General features: G+C 40.1%; 1 protein-coding gene across 2 annotated transcripts in view; it reads right to left on the reverse strand.

The window, feature by feature from the left end:
- Positions 1-19,390, reverse strand: part of MAGI3 (membrane associated guanylate kinase, WW and PDZ domain containing 3) — a 296,586-nt gene extending 277,196 nt beyond the window's left edge. For both annotated transcript variants that reach the window (XM_006895704.1, XM_006895705.1), the window contains exon 1: positions 19,075-19,390. In XM_006895704.1, coding sequence (XP_006895766.1) covers positions 19,075-19,390 — 316 coding nt within the window. The remainder of the gene's footprint in view (positions 1-19,074) is intronic.
- Positions 19,391-21,516: the final 2,126 nt, after the last annotated feature.

Genomic DNA, 21,516 nt, shown 5'->3' on the forward strand with positions numbered 1-21,516 from the left:
ATCCGAGGAAGGACAAACTTCACAGAAGAAAATAATACCATCCTAAGATTACACTTGACCCTCTGAGATTGGACAATCCAGAATTGGAGACATTAAAGAGCACTGCAATTGGCTGGCAAGATCTATACAAAGTCAGGGGTTTTTTTATTCTTTGGAAAGTAGAGAAGCGTGGGAGAAGCAATCAGAGAAAAGGGAAAACTAAACCAGAGAGATGAGCAGAGAAATAGCAGGTGAGCAAAGCAGCACAGGGGGCTGAGGCTGTGAGCTACAGACAACTATAGCCCAGCTCTATAGTCTGCACCTGAAAGGTCCCGAAAGGTAAAGGCAAGAGCTACAGTAGTAAAGAAATGGTGTCATGAAGCCCCAAAATTCTAGCCCCTTCTCGCTTAGGGTATTTGCACAGTAACAAGTTTATCTATGTACAATCAACTGCAATGGTCTCTGCAATGTTTAGACATGAAAAATACAACTGAATTTTAAAAAAAGTAAAAGAATCCTTCATGAGATGTTTTAATCTTGTTCTAGTATAAAACGTTTTGGGATAAGAAGATGAAGACAAACTACAAATGCCCCCTCTGGAATTTCCCATGTTATCACATGTCCCCTCCTGTTCTTTATCTTCTTTACCAGAATCTCTAACCCAGAAAATTTAAACTGAAATCATAACCATTAAACATATTGTCTCCTTCGCATGCAAAGGTGCACAAACATATTTTTATATACACATACATACGCACATTATCCATACATAAATCAGTTTCCATCAAGTCAATACCGACTCAAAACTCTACTGGATAGAGAAGAACTGCCCACAAAGTTTCCAGAAACAGACAGCCATTCGTTCTCCCATGCATCAGTTGGTGGGTTCAAACTGCCAATCTTTCAGTTAGCAGCAGGTGCTTAACCATAATGCCGTCAGGGCTGCACGCGTTTGCTCGCTCACGCTCGTGCGCTCGCGCTCTCTCTCGCTCGCTCTCCCTCTCTCCCCCTCCCTCCCTCTCCCTCCCTTTCTCTCTTTCTCAGCGTTCCACTAAACTATTAACACTCAGAGCTTCACAATCTGCCATTAATTCCAAGAACAGATAATAAAATGGGACCGAATCTCTTGGAGACAAGAGATATAAGAATTCAATACCATTTTCTAGACCCATATCACTCATCAGTTTTTTCTGCATACTCATGGTTTCTTCTCCATAATTTCAGTTTGCACAAGGTTTATCATGGTCTCCCCAACCTTGACTCTTCTTTCACATTCCCACGGCCAGTGCAATGCATGGTAAATGCTAGTAACAGCTTCCAACAGAGTTGATGGTGACATCACTGAACACAGAGCTGGGAAGAGATGTGCAGTAACCCATCATTACACAGCGTTTCCCCAATTTAAGGACAACAGATGAAAAGAAACACAATAGCACAGGCTAGAGTAAAACAATTTGGGTTTTAGGTGCCATAGAGTAGAATAGGAAGTATTAACTTTTAGTATTTATTACATTGTTTTAAATATATTTTATTTAGTCATGATTTTTTACAACTTGATTTTTAGTAGTAACAATGATTAACAAATGACTTGACTCTAGAAAAACGACAATCTCACAAATGAGTGCAGGCTAGCCCCAGTGCCTGTAAACTCTCAGCTGAAGATCTTACCTGTAAGTGGAAAAGCCTCCCTTTCTTCCTTAGTTCAAATCTCAAATATTCTAACTGGCCCCATTTATATTTTTAATCCATGGAAATCCCAGGTTGCTCAACAGCCTATGTTTCTGGATGACATGTCCTCCCTAACCTGGAAGCCTGTGGTTTGTGGGAGTGAGTGAAGGGGAGGCAAGTGATAATCAATATGATTGTCACAGCATCAGAGCTAACAATCTAAAATGTCCCTGGAGGGGTAAGAGCTCTGGTGGCATAGTCTATTGGTAATTGCGATGCTAATCCAAAGGCAGTGCCTTTGTTCCAGTTCAAATACACCAGCAGCTACACAGGAGAAAGATGGGCAATTTATACTGGTGCAAGTTACAGCGTCCAAAAAAGTCACTGGAGTGTGAGTGTTAAGTTGGTCTGACTTGACAGCAATGAGTTTGAGATGTTAAAAATCTACCAACTTATACGGTCATTCCAACAACGGGGCATAAAAAAAAAAAAAAGCCATACCAACAATAAGGGCACTTTGAACTAGTTCAAACCCATTTCGGTCAAACCCAGATTTGTAAATGAAAGAGCTCTGAAGACACAATCCATAAAGAGCTATACTGCTAACTCAAAGGCTGCTCCTCTGTGGCTGTCTGAATACAGCAGCACTCCATGGAAGATGGGAATTCTCCCACAGCCTCAGATATCCAGTGAAGCTACAAGTTGGTTTTGACACCACAGCAATGAGTTTGAGGGTTGCTGGTTATTTTTTTGTTGTTGTTATGTTTTACCAAACAATATCCCAAACAGTAAGAACTGTCAGTAGAAGACCTGGAATGAAAGACTCAGAAAAGGTATAGGGAACATTTTCAGGGGCCTGATGGAGGACACTGAAGTACTGCCAGGAATATGAGAACAGCACACATCTTAGAGCTGCCATCTTAGAGCACAGCATCACTGTTCCCAACTCTGCTGCTCAAGAGGTTCAGTTGTTAATCAAGACATATGCTGTGCTTGTTCTCTAGGAAGAAGATGATGTTTCTAGCAGGTCATCAAAATATCATTTTTACCATTTCAGTTATCATTCCAGAATATCCATTTTACAAATCTGACTCCATTTCAATTTTGCTTTACTGGCCATGACTGGACCCGGCAGAACTAATACAAAACCGTGAAAGATAATGTGTCATAAAGAATAAGTTAAACCCTATTTCAAATATTATGTTCTCTAGGATGAGAGTACAGGAAAGGGTCAGGTGGCAATTAGTATCCACCTTAAATGTTTATGAAAATGAATAAAATATAATTATAGAAAAAAAAAATAAAATTAGTATCCACCTTTTTATTCCTGAGTGCAGACTTTCAAAATGTTAAAGATTTCCTTTCCAGACTCCTTTACAGCTAGTATGCTGCATGTAATTTTGGTTCACAATTAAGATGCAGGACATGAGATTGCAAAGGAAGAAGTGGAGCAGAAATCCGACAGCCAGTAGCTTTTGGCTGTTTTCATCTAGCAATCAAGATCACGGACATGCCAATGTCGAGTGTAGCTTCAAGGGTGATGAGTCAAAGCTGCAGAGGCAGCAGTGGCCAGATTGAACATTCCAGGTTCTAGTCACTAGATCATGGGCATCAAGGGGATGCTGTGACCACAGCGTACAGATGCTGAATTCTAGTCTTCTAGCAGTTATGACAGCAGCAGTGGCTTGATTATGGTTCGACAGCACAATTTTTTAACTCAATAGTTTCAGTGGCAACCTCTTGATTTCCACTATCCTGACTGCAGCAGAAATGGCAGCTCTCACAGTGGGCTGTACATTCTCAGATGTTCAGCCTAACCTAGAGCCCAGCTCTCCTGCCCTTTTGAAGATTACCTCGGAAATTAATTCCTTATATTGTGTCCTTTCCTGTTCTTGCAAAGAACCCTAATACCACAAAGGAGTATATGGTAGACTGAATGCAAAAAGATGGCTCATGTCTATACACTGTTCTTCCATAATCATACAAAGAATCCAAGCAAAACTACCATTATATTCATTAGTCTGGTGTTATTAATATACAATCTCCCAGGTACTGTTCCTCACTCCACTTATCTTGGTTTTGACTCAAAGACAAGGACTTTTTTGTTGGCTGCAGCCAAGTCTAGGGATCTGCCTAAAGCATCTCTGTCCTACACATACAGCAGAAGTGATGACAGCTATGACTGCTATGTTATTCTGCTGTTGTTGTTGTTGGGTGTCATTTAGTCGGAAGTTACTGATAACTGATGATCCAGCGGGTTTTCAGAGACAGTAAACCACACAGGAGAATGCCCATTTTCCTCCCATGGAACAGGTCTGTCCTAGAGAAAATGAAACCAACTTGCTCCTTGGAGGCAAGGATTTTGAAGCTCCATCTCACTTAGTTAGGGAATGGTGGAGGGACAGTGCAAGAGAGAAAGACCACGGATGAGATGGATTGATTCAGTGACTGGGATAATGGGGGTAGGTGTATCAGAGACAATGAAACTGGCTCAATATAGAGCAAGGTTCAGAGTTGTTGTACCTAGTGTCACTATGAGTCACAAGCAACTCAACGGCACATAACAACAAGTGCAAAAAGTCTTGATTGTGGAGCCAAGCAAGTCTCTCCTAGATGGCTCTAAATCAGACTTGTGTAGCATCATCCCCATAGAGGGGCAAAAACAGCTACAGTGGTTTAACACACAGCAGCAATGATTCAGAAGGAGTTTATGCAAAGGATTTTATAGGAAAAACAGTTTCAAAGACAAAACTACTACCAAGAACAGATACTCATATTCTGCTGTTGCACTGACTAATGATTTTCTGATTATTTAAATCTTAGCAATAAGCTGCCCCATTATATAAGGTTACAAACACCCTGAAATTGTGCGGTATACAATAACGATTAAAATTCATTTGTGTCTTCCAACTTCTGAAGAGACAGAATGCATTTAACAGGTTAATTATTTTCTCACTAAGTTTCTGCACAAACTCTTACACTAGAACTAAAACAAACAAATAAACAAACAAAAAAAAAACCCCCCAGATGACCCAGGTTCTCTAGTCTCAGCTCTGTGAGGTTCACTCTCAGACTCTGAGCAAAGCTGCTGCCCTTGCTAAACCTTGACTTACTTATCTGCAGATTAAAAAGATTGGTTGGATTACTATGGTCCTTTCCAGTTGAGTAAGTGACTGTAAACCAAAGCAGAAAACATAACAGTAAAAACACTTAAAAAATAAGTGGTGCCAATACTCTACAACTTGCTTTAACTGCCTCTTCAAAGGATACACCTCACTGTGTAATACTTGAAGACTGGAAGAGAGTCTACTTGAATCCAACCAGTTATTCTTTTACCTACTTGGGCTACATTTTATTTAAACAAAGTAGAGTTGGGAAAGAGTCTGCAAACAAACAAAAAAAATTATTGCCACTGAAGCAGTTTCAACTCATAGCAGCCCCTTAGGACTGCCCTCTTCTGGTTTCCAAGACTGTAACTGTTTCCTGAAGCAAAATGCCATATCTTTACTCTGCAAAATGCTTGTAGGTTCAAAGAACAAACCTTTAGGTTAGTAGCCAGACAATTATCATTGCATCACCAGGGATTCTTGTGTACTTATAAAATACCCCTACTTCTGTGATACGTTCCTTCCTACATTCACTAGAATATTTTCTAGGCTATCTAGCTCAAAATGTAAGCATGCTAACAAAGATTACAAACACTATCCTGGTAAGTGAATTACACAGCAAATGGTCAAAACCATGGTACTGACCCAGGTATTATTTCCAGTATCACGTATATGATTCTCACAAGTACACTTTATCCTAAAAGTACCTGCCCTTTTACATGTAACTGCTGAAAAACATATTTTACTAATGCAATAGGAATTAAAGCTAACTTTCCATTTGACTTGTAATTCCTGAAGTAAGGTACATTAGCATGTAGTTCAGCTGTATAGACTAGAGTACACCACCACAACCTTTGTTTAGGAAGAAAAGCAAGACACAGTGCTTTCATTTTCAACAGTTGCCCGGTATTTTAGTGCACTTAACACCCACTCTAACAATTCAGAATTGTGGAGTTGTTCCTTTAATAAATAGGGAGATAAGAAGTAATGCAGACAATTTTCAGACATAATGAAATAATATTCTATCTGGACAGTGAAGCTATTTTATAATCTAAACCAACTTTAGAGTGTTAATCTCTCTGAATCTCAGTTTGCTTGTATAAAAAAAGAGAGAAAATATTGGGCTCATGGAGAATAAAGATATAATAATTTTTTACAGGCAGATTTATGCCAACATACAGGCTGACAATCTCATGAATCAGATGAGAAGTATGTGTAATGTCCTAGCATACAGTTGCTACTCAGTAAATGCCAGGCAGATCATGAGGCTCAGATCAGAATATTCCTATTAAACTGAAAACAAGGTTGTCTGAACTTAGGGCTGTCATCAAAGGGAGGGTACAGTGTCATTGACTTATCAGCATTACGTTGTGCGATAGCTCTGGTTAGCAAATTAACTTCATTCAAAGAAAATTCCCAATCCACAGGCAGGCAGTTCAAATCTACCAGCCACTCAGGGGGAGAAAAAATGGCAATCTCTTCCCATGCAATGTATAGGCTCTGAAAACCCACTGAAGATCAGCTATGAGTCAGTTCCATCTCAGTGGCAACTAAATCAAACAAAAAATATAATGCCTATTTGTGAATCTTACTAGCAAAACACATATAATTCCATGGATACATATTTTTATGTATAGTCAGAATATTTAAATAACTTATAAACATTTAATAATCTCTGAAGATCCAGCTATATAAGACAACATTTGGGAAACATTCAAAACTTCTATTATGTACGTCATACATAAACTGAAAGCTGATATGCAAATTTTTGTATTCTGGTTTCTAAGTCAAAGCCACGAATACAGTAGTAAGAATATATAAAAATAGCATGACATGCTGTTCTGAGCACAAGTCCCTCCCTCCCTTTCAATCTCCACCTCTTCCCCAAGGGTTACTAACCTCTCAGTAAAGGGGATGGGACAGGGACAGGATGGGGGAAAAGGTGGTGTGATTTTATTCCACAATGGCTGCCATGAAATTTTTTTTCTTGTTAAATACATACTACACTGCACACGTAAGTACTGTTGCAAAGTTAAGAGTCATAGAAGAATTTATTATTTCTATGAGATTATGCTTAAAAGATTAGAAATATGAAGATGCTGTCTCAGTTTATGTTAAAAGATTATTGTTTAAAAAATAAAACCTGTGGAGAGCAATTAATCTAACATTTCATTTAAAATTATAAAATATTAAGTTGATGAAACTATATTTTAAACTAGAGTAATAATCATTTTTTCATTGCCAAAGAAAATAAATTTGTAAAATATTTTATCTACCCAAACAGTACTGACTTTAAAATTTTATTTTATATAAAAAAATTCAAATAAAATAAATATTCAATCACAAGCAGTACTTTCAAATTGAATATATTATGGTATTAATATGACAATTTTTTCAGCAGCAGCTTATAGATAAAAGTAGCTTTTATATGAAAACCATCAAAAATTATAATAGTTGAGTAAAATCAGTACCTCAGTTTTGGTCTACAGCCAATATCTGGTTAAAAAAGAAAATATATATAATTTTATAACAACTGTGTCATGCTGTTGGCTTCAAAGTAGAAGAGATTAAATGTTTTAAAAGAGGCTATTTCCTGCAGTGCTGTTTCCTAGGCATCCCATCCTTTGAGGAACTGCCCCTCCCTTATCTCTGAGTTTCTGGTACAAGAATAATCATACCATGCTGCTCATACCTAGCTGCAAAAGTGAACATGTCACCCAGACCTGGCCAATCATAGTACCACACTGCCCTCTCTCCTCAGCAACTGTCCCAAGAGAAAGGACAGGACCAAAATCCTGCATGAGATTTGCAGACTCTATGATATTTGAGGACATTATTGAGTAATATCATTAATATCATATCCAAATATCATACTATCATATGCAAATTTCCTGCTGAAAATGATCCAAAAATGACTAGAACAGCACATAAACAGAGAACTGGCAGATGTGCAGGCTGAGTTTAGAAGAGGCCATGGCACTAGGGATATTATAGCCAATGTTAGATTGATTTAGCTGAGAGCAGAGAGTACCAGAGGAATGCCTATTTGTGTTTCATTGACTATGCAAAGGCATTTGACTCTATGGATCACAACAAACTGCGGCTAACTCTGCGAAGAATAGGAATTTCAGAATACTTGCTTGTGCTTATGCAAAACTTATACTTGGACCAGGAGGCAGTCATCAGAACAGAGCAAGGAAACACTCCGTACCCTTTCAATCTATATGCAGAACAGATTATCCAGAAGGCTGGGCTCTATAAGGAGAAATGTGACATCAGAATTGGAGGAAGACCAATCAACAATCTGTGTTATGCAGATGATACAACCTTGCTTGCTTGCTGAAACTGAGAAGGACCTGAAGCATTTGCTCCAGAAGGTCAAGGATTACAGCCTTCAAAATGGATTGAACATAAAAAAAAAAAAAGATTCTCAACCACTGGGCCAATAGGCAGCAACATGATAGACAGTGAAAAGACTGAGATTATTAGCTTGGTTCCACAATCAACACTCTTGGTACCAGCAGCTAGGAAGTCAAAAGATGAACTGCGCTAGGAAAATCAGGGACATCCCCAGAGTACTGAAGAGCAATGATGTCAGACTGGAGACTAAGGAGGTGCCCCCGATGCAGGCGATAGTCTTCACAATTACTTGCTATGCATCAGAAAGCTGGACAAAGACTTGGGATGATAGAAGAATAATTTATGCCTTTGAGGTATAGTGCTGGAGAAGAGTATTGAATATACCATGAACTGCTAGGTTTGACCTGGAGACAATAAACCAGGCTACTCCTTGGTGGCAAGAATTTTGAAGCTTCATCTGACTTACTTTGGGCACGTTCCAAGGATTGACCAGTCCTTGGAAAGGGACATCATGTTTTGAAGGGTGGAAGGTCAGTGCAGGCGAGGAAGACCCTGGAGAAGATGGACTGACTCAGTGCCTGGAATAATGGGGACAGATGTGTCAGAGACAAAGAAATTGGCTCAAGATAGAGCAGGGTTCAGAGCTGTTGTACACAGGGTTGCTATGAGTTACAAGCAACTTAGCACATAGCAACAAGAAGAAAGAGATAAGGACCTTTAAAGAGTCTGTATGACAATAAACAAAGAATAAGAGACAAAAGAAGAATTTATGTCTCTGAATTGTGATACTCGCAAAAACTATTGAATATATCATGAACTGCCAAAAGAACAAATAAATCTATGTTGCAGGAAGTGCAACAAGAGTGATCCTTATAGGCAAAGATGGTGAAGGTTCATCTCACAAACTCTGAGCATGTTATCAGGACGAGCCAGTCCCTGGAAAAGGACATCATACTTAGTAAGGTCAGTGAAAAAAGAGGAAGACCCTCCACATTATGGATTGACACAATGACTATAACAAAGGGGTTGAGCATTTCGGAGAGTGTGAGGATGACACAGAAAGGGCAAGGCTTTGATTTGGAGTTCATAGGGTCACTATAGAAGTCAACCCAACAGCATTTAACAGCAACATGACTATATGACTCGGGGGAGGGGAGGATTCACGGTCACCTTTCTTGCTGCATGTAGCTGAAAAATAAATCAACCCAGGAGGAAAACAGGATCCAGTAACAGTCCTGATATACGCCTGGATGCTCATGTATATAAGTCAATAAATTTCTTTTTAGATCATGCTCAGCAGATTTTCTATACTTGCTACAGAAAGTATCCGACAAATACAAAAATTTACATGAATTCTCCCCTTCTGAGATCTAAGTTATTCATTACCAGATAGTCTGTTAAAAACTGAGTAAATAAATCCAAAGATAATGTTTCTGCAGAACTATTCCATTAAAGTAGATTTTTCTTTTTAAATGTCTCTTATAGAGGGGAGAGGGAATGAAACTAATTTATTTTAATTATACATGATTAAGTTTAGAAAATAAAGCATTTGTTTATAAAATATTTCTTTCTCTTTCACAGCATTTTTCATTTCATAAGTCTATTTCTGTTAAATGGCATCATTTACACTAATATAGCATTTTCCGTCACACAAAATTCCCTCAGATCAATAGTGAGATACAGGGTCGCCTCTCAAAAACTCTGAAGAAAAATAATTATATGCATTTGAAACTTTGGTAAAGTAGCAAACAACCTAAGATGCCAGAAAGGTTTAATTAAGTAGATCAGTTACTGTTTGTTATTCATTGTTCTAAGACTGTTGTCACTGCGTAGATTATGGCACACTATGGCCTTACACTGAACAACAAACAGACTGGAATCCAGTCTATACTGCACCATCCTCAGGATCTCTTCTGCACCAGCCTACAATCACTGCGAATCCACCTTGTTGAGGGTCTTCCTCTCTTTTGCCTAATTATCTAGAGCTGCTATAACAGACATGCCATAAGCACACGGCTTTAACAACAGAAGGCACTTTCTGCAATGTAGGAGTTAGCTGTCAGAATCCAGAGCTCAGGCTGGAGGGGAAGACTTTCTCTCCCTGTGGTCTCTAGAGGAAGGTCCTTGTTTCTTTAGCTTCTGCACCCTGCTTCCTTGAAGATTTCCATGTCTCTTGGCACCACCTATTTTACCCCCATCTCTGTTCAGCTTGCTTGTTTAATCTCTTTTATAGTTCAAAAGAGATAGACTCAAAGCATTCCCTATACCAATCCTGCTTATTAACATAACAAAGACAACTCATTCTCAAATGGGATTATAACCATAGGCAAAGGGTTAGGATTTATGACACATATTCTGGGGAGGACAAAATCCAATCCATAACACTGTTCATATTACATATTTGAGATAAAGAATAAAGCCTTTAAATAGAATAAATTACAATTATTAATAAATTTAAAGTAACATTTTCTTTTCATTTCATTCCTTAATATAAAAAAAAACCCCTAAATTCCAAGTAAATCATGGTAGAAAGTTTACTCTTTTGTATTTCTTAGTAATTCTCTAAAATTCTTTAGTTTCTCTAAAATAAGACACAGTAACTTGGGATCTATGAGCACACTCGTGCTAAGCACGCACTGTACCACTGAGCTATACCTCCACTTAGGAGCAAACTTGTGTACACTATCCTCTCTTGGGGATCATAATCCTCAAAATGTGGCCCATCTTCCCTGGACTAGCTCGGATAACTGAAACTGGATGAAGTGGAGAGTGACTCCTTAGAACCACGGTGGTACAGTTGCATCAGGATAAAACTGCCAAGAGCTGAGGAAAAGGGAGCTACAACGGTGTCACCATTCTCTTTTCACTGCAAACCAATCATCTGTATCATAACAAAAGAGGAGGGAGGTTGAGGTTGAGATACATTTTCGTTCCCATTTTACTGAAGTGTTTTTCCATAAAATTGACGAGGCTTCCAAAGTAACCCAAGAAAGCTGAGAACCATAAAGCAAACTATTTATGGCACTATTTCAACTATATTATAAGTTAAACGAAATTATTAAGAGTTGAATAAAGCCAAAGTCAGAAACAGCACTGAAGCACCTTAACAGTATTATTTCTAGGAGAAAATGTAGTTCAAGTTCCAATTTAAAAACCAAACTTACAAGAGACAATTCATAATGAAACCATGTAAACAATACATTTTCCTCTAGTTTCCAATTATCCAACAATGTAGATTTCATTTTTTTTATAGATATATATTTTCTTTTTTAAAAAAGGAGGGGTTACTGAGATAGAAAACACCCTAGACATTTCTATACTGTACATTCTTGCCTCTTGTGTTTCTTCCCCTCTGGTTGCCAAATACTGAAAGAACACTAGTTCCACTCAACCAAAACCCGTCCATCTTTCAAAGGCAGGCTGACATTCAATATTTTCACAATTCCCTCCTCAGCCAGCCAAGTCAGAAAATAAGGGCAGGTGGCAAGGACATAGAAGACAAGAATATAAGACATAAAAAAGAATGAAACTTTTATTTCACCTCATGCACATATTTTACTTGTAGAAAATCACTAAGCATACCAAGATAATATTTTAGAATTAGAAGACACATTTTTTTATAAAATATATCTTCAATGTACACGAACTACTTTATCTGATATCCAACTAAAAGAGTAATTAGTTTCAAAGTGGATAGAAAAGTATGCAAAATTTGCCCTTAAAATGACATAATACTGTACTTTATCAGCAATGTGCCTGCTTTTAGGGATGATTTTCTTTTTATTTGATTTTCTCCTTTTTTTAATAACTTAAAAACCTAAATTCTTCCTAAAATGTTTAGTTTTCACTGAAATTCATACCCAGTGTTTTAAATATTGGTAGGACAGTGAAGAAGGTAAATTCTTACAATTAGACATTTGTTACCACGAAATCACTTAGTTCTTACAGAACTATGCGCTTCCTGAAGGCAGAGAGTGTCTCTGACTCACTGCACAGCCCAGGGTGGCCCATGCGGGGGGTGGGGGTGGGGTGTATATCACTAAATGTTTGATAAGGGAAAACACATGTGGCAACTAATATATGAGTTACAGTACTTTTTCTTTTCTCTTCTGAGGTAAAATAAGCATCTTTCCCTGAAAAATATTCTGAATGTTTGTTCTCCAGGGAGAAGAGCAACTAAATTGCCTCTCTACCACAAACATCTCTCACAATACTGAAAAGCTCACCTTTGGCAACAGTTTTATATTAGAAGCATTCATTCTCCCTACAAACATGTAGAATCCCAAGGAAATTATTTTTCCAAATTTCTGAAGAAAAACCACAAATAATTTATTAAAGGAGAAAGAGTTCTAGTCTTCATTATCAAAATAGCTGTCCTTTAACCAAAAATTTATTTTTAAATTAGTAGACAATACTGAAACTGAAACCAAAACGAAACACACTGCCATCTCATCAATTCACACTCACAGGGACCCTCTACCAGTTTTCCAAGGCAATTCCAGAGTAGGTGCCCATCGTTCTTCCATGAAGCAGCTAATGGATTCAAATCAGTGACCTTTCTGTTAGAATATACACATAACACTGTAAGTCATAAGAGCTCTTTAGATAATAATGAAGTAGTACATAAAGATGTAGTTCTACAGCATACTCCCAAACACTATTTATCCACTGCCACAGAGTCAATTCTGACTCATGATAACCCATCATGTGTGTCAGAGCAGACCTGGGCTTCGTAAGGTTGTCAATGACTGACTTTTTAAGAACGCATATACCAGCACCTATTTATAAGCTCAAATCCCCAGCCTTCAGTCAGTAGCTGAATGCATTAAGTATTTACACTACTCGTTGACTCCCTTCTCAAACACTAAATGCCTGTAAAATTTGCAAAGCACTTTGGGATTATATAGCAAAGAAGGTATATGAAACTATTCAACTGAAAAGATTAAGCAAGGGCTTCATAAATCAGATAACTGAACAAATTTCATTTGTTTTGCCATCAGTTTAGTCAAATTACAGATGGGAGGATAGGAAATCACTAAGATTGCCTCTCATAACACAAAGGTTTCTAATATAAATCCCAGAATCATACAAGAAAAGTCATTTCTCCAAATACACAGCGTATGTCCCATGAAAGAAAAATGAAAAGGTCAAATGTTAAGCATTTTTTGGAAAATTAGAAATTAAATAGTAGAGTGAAGGCAAGATCAATAACATAGCAAGAAAAGAAATGTATCTAAGATGCTTGAATGAAGTACCTTCTACAAAAAAATGAATAAAAAACTAAAGCAAAAAAAAATAAAGATTAACTTTCTAATGACGCTCATTAAATCTAACAAGACCTATGACCCTATGATGGTGTTACTGTTGCCTACTAGGGAGCTAATGTTATACAACAGAATGGAACTGTCCCATCAGGCTTACCACATTGATCATTAGCAGATCATCAAGTCTTTTCTCACAAAGAGAGAAGCTGGTGGATCAAACCACTAGCCTTTCAGTTAGCAAGCAAGCACCTAAGTGCTGTATATACACCACCAGGGTCCCTTACCACTATGGTGGTGGTGGTTATTATGTACCATCCAGCTGAAACTGACTCATAGTTGACCCTCTCACAAGAGAAGGCTGTGAATGACACGGGAGGAGACTACTCATTTTTCTCCCATGGAGCAGCTGGTAGATTCAAACCTGGATTTTTGCATTGGCAGCACATCAGAACTCTGTTACTATGGTTGTTACTGTTGTTGAGTTTCTGGGAACTGTCCCATCCCTGACTCTGCTGTGGGTTTTCAGAGGCATGAAACTGCACAGGAGGAGGCTGCCCATCTTTCTCCTGCAGAGCAGCTGGTGGATTCAAACAATGTGCTTTGGAGTTTGCAGCATAGCTACCACTAGGCCATGAACCTATTATTTCTATGAGTTGGAGGTGATAATTAAGAGGTCATGCTCTACTTCTTGATTTTAGGTTTACCAATCTGATGCTATCTTTCCTAACAAAGGGACTGCATCACTCAGTCCTCAAAGGTAAAGAGGAATATATTACAAATCCAGGCAGCTTGAGAGCAACTCTAATTTTCATCAAACTTCCCTTCTCAAATTACAACTACTAAACAAAACTCATTAAAAATCCCAAAAGTATCTGCTACATACACACAAAAGAATCTCAAATAACCCAGAAAGATCAGAATTAAGAGTAGAATTACTTACTTATTATTTGCATAAAGTAAACATTCCTTATATCCAACACTATTTCATTACCAGCAGGGAATGTATTTCTAGGCATGTACCCATTTTAACAAAACTGGATGTTCAAAGAAATAGATAATGAAAATGTACCTACATTTAATTAACATATGAAAAAATCTGTTTTTAATCAGTCTTTGTCTAAACAAACTGTAAGACTGTTTCTTATGACTTTTCACTCTAGACAAAGTAAGAAATCTGAAGTTTGAATACATTGTGTGTGTAGTAATTAAAAGACAATGATTTCACATATTTATTGTATCTATCATTTTCTGAATAAAATCCACATAATCTACCACCAATGAGAGACGTGTTCAATCATTTATGAAGAAGCAAATGTTTACATATCCTACCTAACCATACATTCACAGTTTAGGAAATTTTAGAAACAAAGTAACTACTGTATCATAAATGAGAACAAAAATTGTTTAAGAATATACTTCAAAGGGAGCTCAGGTTAGAATCCACCAGATACTCTGGTGGAGAAGGAGGGACAGTCTCCTCATGTATCAGTTGGATCTGACTCGACAGCACACAACAATAACAACAACAAAGAAATCAAACATTTAAAAAAAAAAAAGAATATACTTCAAAGTGTAAGCAAAAAAACCCATCAAATCCTGATCTTGGGGTTTTTTCATGAAACAATTACACCAGAGGTCCAAAGTTCAACTTTCTTCACTATTGGAATAAAAAACCAAACCACCAACTCAAACTCACTGATTTCCAGAGCCTGTAAGTGGAGGAGCCAGCCCATCAGTCTCTCTTGAAGCTACAGGTGGAATCAAATCCCCAGAGAAGAGCTATCTTCAGGCTAGCAGAGCAGCTCTCTACAGACTTTGCCATGAGAACTCACTGAAAAAAAAAATCCAATTGAAGAGACATTTCTCCTCTAAACTCAACAATTCAATTCAAACTGAGTTCCAACTCATAAAGACCCTTCTAAGGCTGTACACTGCACACAAGGAGATTGTCCGTTTTACTCCTCTGGACCACTGGTGGATTCAAACCAGAGATGCTCAGCCTTTGAGTTAGCAGGGCAATTTACTATGGACTATGATTGAAGAAGGATCGAGGCCTTCGACTAGTGGTGCTGAGAAGAGGAATACCGTGGGCTGCCAGGAGAACAAGCTAGTCCCTGGAGAGGGTGAAACCAAGCGGCTCCCTGGAGGCAAGGATTTTGAAGTTCCATCTCACATACTTTGGGCACATAGCAAGGAAGGACCAGTCTTTGGAGGGGGACATTATGCTTGGAAGGGTAGAGGGACAGCTCAGGAGAGGAAGACCGAGGATGAGATGGACTGACTCAGTGATTAGAAAAATGGATTTTGGTCTGTTGGATATGATGATAGTGACTCGGGATAGGACAGGGTTCAGAGCTAATACACACAGGTTCGCTAGAGTCGCAGATGATTCGATGGCCCATAACAACAACAAAAACATGCCACCAGAACTCCTTTTTCTCTATATAGAAAAAGAAATAGAAGGTGATTAAGAAAGAGCTAATTAGCTACACAAAGCGAAAGGCTGTTGCTGTCATCTAACAACCAGCTGGAACCAACTCATAACTCATAGCTCGTAGCTGAGCCTCCAACTGGTTTTTAGAAGCTGAAAACACACAGAAGAATACTGTCCATCTTTTTCATATGGAACAGTTGGTGGATTCAAACCACGTGCCTTGGGTTGGCAGCACAACTCCTTATCACTAAGCCACCATTTGCTCCCAAGAGGTAGGTAGAACTAATGATTTTTCAAGAAGCAGGAAAAGTATTTACTGTTAAGCACTACACTAAGACTAAACTAGTAATTGCATAACTCCCTCAAAAAAATCCCCAGATTAGGAAACTTATTTTAAAGAGTTACTTTAAATTTTCTAGTAGGGATTACAGCAAAAAGTAGAGGGGAGGCAGGGAGAAGAAATACAACTCTAAATCAAACCTAAAACCAGTCACTGCCAGAAAGACTTTTTTTCAGTCATTCAACAGTCCTAGCTTTTTAGTTGGGTTCCTTCTTCTTCTGTTTACATCTACTAAGATGGAAAGAGAGAATCAGTGCAGCAGCAGCACCCATATGCTACACACAGTCCAGCCTGCCCTTTCACCACAGACTCTGTCAGAAGACAATATGAGATTATATCCAAATAATGTCACATCTCACAGAAATGGTTAAATTATACTTTCTCACTGCACTATTTTCTAAATGACATGTTAGGACTATAGTTTAATACAGAGTTTACTAGTCATGACAAGAGGACCCTTTACAGTATCTTATCAAATGTAAAAGTCCACTTGTCTCACAGATTTTAGAGAAAAGACAAAAACAATGTACAGGGCAAGTTCCTTTTTAAATTCCTTTAATCTATATTTTCAAAATTAATCACGTTAGTGTAGATTTTCTGTCATTCCTAGAGAAAATAATTGTTTTGTTATGCTCTTTTACTTAGAAAGTTCTAGCCAAAAACTTACAAAATTCTTAATTTCTAGTATTTAAAGTCTTGTGCATAACCTGCAAACACCTTGCTGTCTTATAACAAATGTTACTTCTAAGCAAAATCATTTAAGAAAGTCATTTAAAATAATGCATAACATGAGACTATTAAGAATAACTTTTTTCAGAAAGTGATTAAAGTTACAATTTGCTTAGAGACAAGAATATCTATTTCAGATAACACCTATATAATTGTACCTTTTCAAAATTATTAGAGTGGAGTGTACCTTTTTTAAAAAGTGTACTATTTAGAACTTATATTATTAATATTTATAAATGTACTGCATCCCAACTACATTCTAAGCATATTAATTCCATATAATTAATGTTACTGAACATACTTTAAACCTGAAATCATTTCCTTGAATTTGATGTAAAGATTGAGAAAATTCATTGAATGCAGATCAGGCTAATGTTAAAGATACCCAAATATTTTCAAATACATTAGCTTCCTCCTCAATCTATAAATTTAAAATTCATCTTTGAAAATAACAGCTATAACATCATCGATGGAGCTCTGGTGGCCTAGTGGCAAGATGCGGCACTGCAACCCCTAAGGCATGCAGTTAGAATCCACCAGCTGCTCCATGGGAGAAAGATTACTCCTCCAGTATAATTGCTTCTGAAAACCTCTCAGAGGGTCAGCCAATGGCACACAACAAAAACAACAACATGCTTCAACTAATCAAAACAAAAGCAATGATCCAGATGTTCTCATTATTCCTTAACTGGTGGGATTTGAACTTAATGGTACCTAGACTACACTAAACCGTATATAAGATATTTTGCATATTACAGGGAGTGCCTTTCTGGCTGAATTATTGCTTGAAGTCTTTTCACAAGGCTTATAGCAAAGTCTCCAAGTTTAAGTTAAGGAAGAATATTAGAAGTCATAAAATCAAACATTAGATAAAATGGAATTTAAAATCTGCCAAAACTTAGTAACTTTATAACATTTTTTTAAATAAGCTTAAAATATGATGGAATAGAAAATCTTAATTTGAGAGTGTAGAACCATGTGACATGTGTGTTCACATATATCCACAACACACATACGCCTAATACACTTCTATGCATATTGACCACAAACTATCAGTTCTGATTAAGCACAAGGACTATTAGATAGTTCCAAAGACTTATTGAGGGAATTAAGTAAGAAAGATAACATTACATTTTCCTCCAGGTTTTTCTAGCATTTTAAGGTGAAAGGACAGACTGATTTCTAGGACAAGTTAAGTGCAAATTGAGCAGTTCCTTATATTTTGATGCATGGTATGTTAAGAACAACACATTCAGCAAAAATAATATGGTTTTTAATAACACTGCAATCATAATTCTCTCTCTTGTACACATCTCCCAACAAAAAAAAAACATATTCTACAAATGCTGAAAGAACCGACAATGTTGTAAATAAAAAAAATACATGAGGGCTATTACACACTAATAGCTTTCACTGTATGCAGCTCTGATCAATGCTCTGAAACCGGCAAGTGTTCCATAAACGCAATGTGCTTTGCAGCAGATTTTACTAGCATAAAAGACACTAGGGAAACGGGGGTTCTTTTCCCCCACCTCTCCAACACAATTCTGCAAAATCAAGATATTTACAAACGCTTTTACTCAGCTGGGCACCTAGGTCTTCTTCAAAACCCTGATTCTATTCAACAGCGCCAAGCAAGAACACATCACTCTGCCACACACCACAGATCCGAATCCACTCAGTCACCTGCACCACCTGGTCTGATAGTTAGGCTGTCAGTTCTGAGATGTTGCTAGGGTGCAAGAAAACACTGAAGCAGCTAAGCCTTCAGGTACTCTGGGTGGTTAACCTTGGGATCAAGCACTTCAATAAGAATCTTTCCCTATTAGACAATGCCTAAGACTGCTGTAAAAATGGTAAGGATTTTTTTTCCACAAAGGAAAGCAGCCAAGGGCTTGCTTTTCCTACTCAGAAACTCTGTCTGTGGAGGGAGGTAAGAGCTACAAATTTTGCAAATCTAGTTTCTGATCGCAATTCTGGTGACAGTTTACAGAGCAGGGCTGCCAAATCAGAGCTCAGTATTCCTATCCGCAAAATGGGAATCACTGCCGCCACCACGTCCCCTGGCAAAGGAGTCAGACACACCCTAGATAGAGGTCTAGGATTACCCGGGACGACAAGGCGGCTAGGAGGCGCCGCCGCTCCCAGGACGCCCCCCCCCCCCTCGGAGACCGAAAGGCAGGGCCGGAGTACCTGGCTTCACAGTCTTGAGACGGATGGGCTCTCGGAAGTGGCGGATGACAGCCAGGGTATCCCGGTTGGTGAGCCCGCTGACAGGCGTCCCGTTCACCTCCAGCAGCACATCCCCGGGGCTGGGCGCCTTGCCGGAGACGACGCAGCAGGTGCCCCCGCCCGGCTCCTCGCGGAGCCGCCCCAGGTAGGGGAACTCGCCGCGCTCCGCGCCGCCCCGGATCTCGGCGCCCAAGTCGCCTGGGGGCCCGGCCCAGGACACAGCGCACTCCTGCACCTTGCTGAGCCAGTGCTTCTTCTTCTTCAGCGTCTTCGACATCCCGAACCCCGCTGCACCATGGGGGAGACCCCGTGCGGGCGGCCGGGGCGCCGCTCCGGCCCCTTGTCAGCCTGGGAGCACCGGGCCGGCCCCGCAGCCCGGCGAGGGGGGCCTCGCCGCCCGGCCCCCCCGACCACAGCCCGCTAGGGGCCCGGCCCCTCCAAGCCCCAAGACGTCCCTCGGACGCCCCTCCCGGTGGCGCTCTGCCGAGCTGACCGGGCTCCGCGAGGGCCACCCGGGACTAGAGTGAAGAAAGGGAATTGTCCCCGGGAGGTTCCAGAAGGGTTTTCGGGCGGGGTCACTGCCGACGGCTGGCCCCGGGGCTCCGCGCCCGGGCGGCGGGAAAGGCTGAGACAGAGGGGCGGGGAGATAAAGGGGGAAGAGCCGGAACGTGAAAAATCCGTCGGGGACGCGCAGAAGCGCGCGTAGACCCGTCGCTGGATCGATCGCGGCCGCTGCGGAGCTGGAGCGCCGAGACCAACGCCTGCCCGTGCTGCCAGGAAACTGCCGCTTTCAAACCCGCCGCAACCTCCTCCTCCTCCCTCTTCCCTTCCCCCCGCCCTCGCCCATCCCTCATCCAGAACCCCGCCCCCTCCCGCCGCGCGGCGCCTGGCGCGCTGCCGTCACAGGCCGAGCGCTTGGGAAAGCGCCCCAGCACTCGCCTTTCACGCCAAGGATTGGCCTCCAGCAGACAGAGGGCGGACTCTCACCGAGAATTTAGACCACTGATTGGTCGGTACGAGTGGGAAGGCGGGCACTAGGATGACTGAAGTTTAGAGACGGTGGAAAAAGAAGTTTGGAGAGTAAGGATGGACAGAGAGGAGGGGCACGGGAGTAGAGTGGACTTCAGGTCGAAGGGCTGGGAGAGGCCCGCCACATGAGGGCTAGAGCCAAAAGCAAACTCGTTACGTGAAGAGCTACAAAACTCCCCGAGGTAGGAGCGTGGCTGGCTCAGGCTCAACTTGAAGGCGGAGTCTCGTAACCTGTGCGGGGCACTGAGAGGAGCCAAGTGTATTGTGTGTGGTAGGAAAGCGACAGGCGGAGTCCTGCTCTGAGTGGTAGCACTTCTAGGGTGCTTACTTGCGTGATTCTTCACTCATTCATTCATTCATTCATTCAACAAATGCCATTTGTTTGGCACTGAGGCTGAACTCCAGAGTCTGGTTGATGAAAGGTGATTTAAGAGCACTTACTTGCTGTGTGACCTCGGACAACCTCTTTGAACCCGCAGGATTTGTGATTTTTTTTTTTTTTTTTTATGAACGGAAGAAAGATGGGTAGTCTCCATTTGTGAGATTAAACTACCTCTGAAAACTCGCTAGACATCAGCTATGAGTCGGTCCTGACTCGAAGGTACACAACCACCCCTCCAAAGTTTAAATGGGATACATATAAAATATTTGCATGGTGACTGGCACAAATTGCATGCTTCTTCGCTGATTAATTACCTTTGGTAGCTGACTAAGGAGGAGGATGACTTTGTATCAAATAAAAATTGTACTAGATACTGAGGTACAAGATATCCAAAACAGAAATCCTAGTTTTAAGGAGATAACACTTGAATGTGAAATACTGATAAAGTATACTGCCTAAAGTGAGGTAGAGGTGAGGGTGGATCACAAACTAGTCTGATAGCCAGCATACCTGGGTTGGAGCCATATCCCAGCTTCAAGTTTATACATCTGTGAAAAGAGGTAGACAGAGCCAACATTGAATGAACAGGTATGTTAGGTCTCTTTCAGGAATAATCAGTCACAAACTGCCCTTGAGCTTTTTCCTTCAACCAATGGCTCTGTGGGAGAAAGGTCCGCTTCCATGCCCCAGGATAGGAAAACTGGACTTGTTTCTGACTCAAGGGCATGAGAAAGTTTTTTTATTTGACTGGAGGGAATTCTGGTGTTCTTGTGGGTAAGGAAGTACTCTGCCAGCCTAAAGGCACATGGTTCCCGCATAGTTCTAATCCACCTCCAGCTCTGTGAGAAAGATGGTCAGCCTCCTGATTTATGTTGTTGTTGTTGTTATATGCCATCCAGTCGTTTGCAACTCATAGCGACCCTATGCACAACAGCCCTAAACCCTGCTCTATCCTGCGCCAACCACACTGCCTCTGACACACCCATCCCGAT

Source organism: Elephantulus edwardii, unplaced genomic scaffold, assembly GCF_000299155.1.
Source record: "Elephantulus edwardii isolate Elephantulus edwardi_28Jun2011 unplaced genomic scaffold, EleEdw1.0 scaffold00174, whole genome shotgun sequence".
Lineage (NCBI taxonomy): Eukaryota > Metazoa > Chordata > Mammalia > Macroscelidea > Macroscelididae > Elephantulus > Elephantulus edwardii.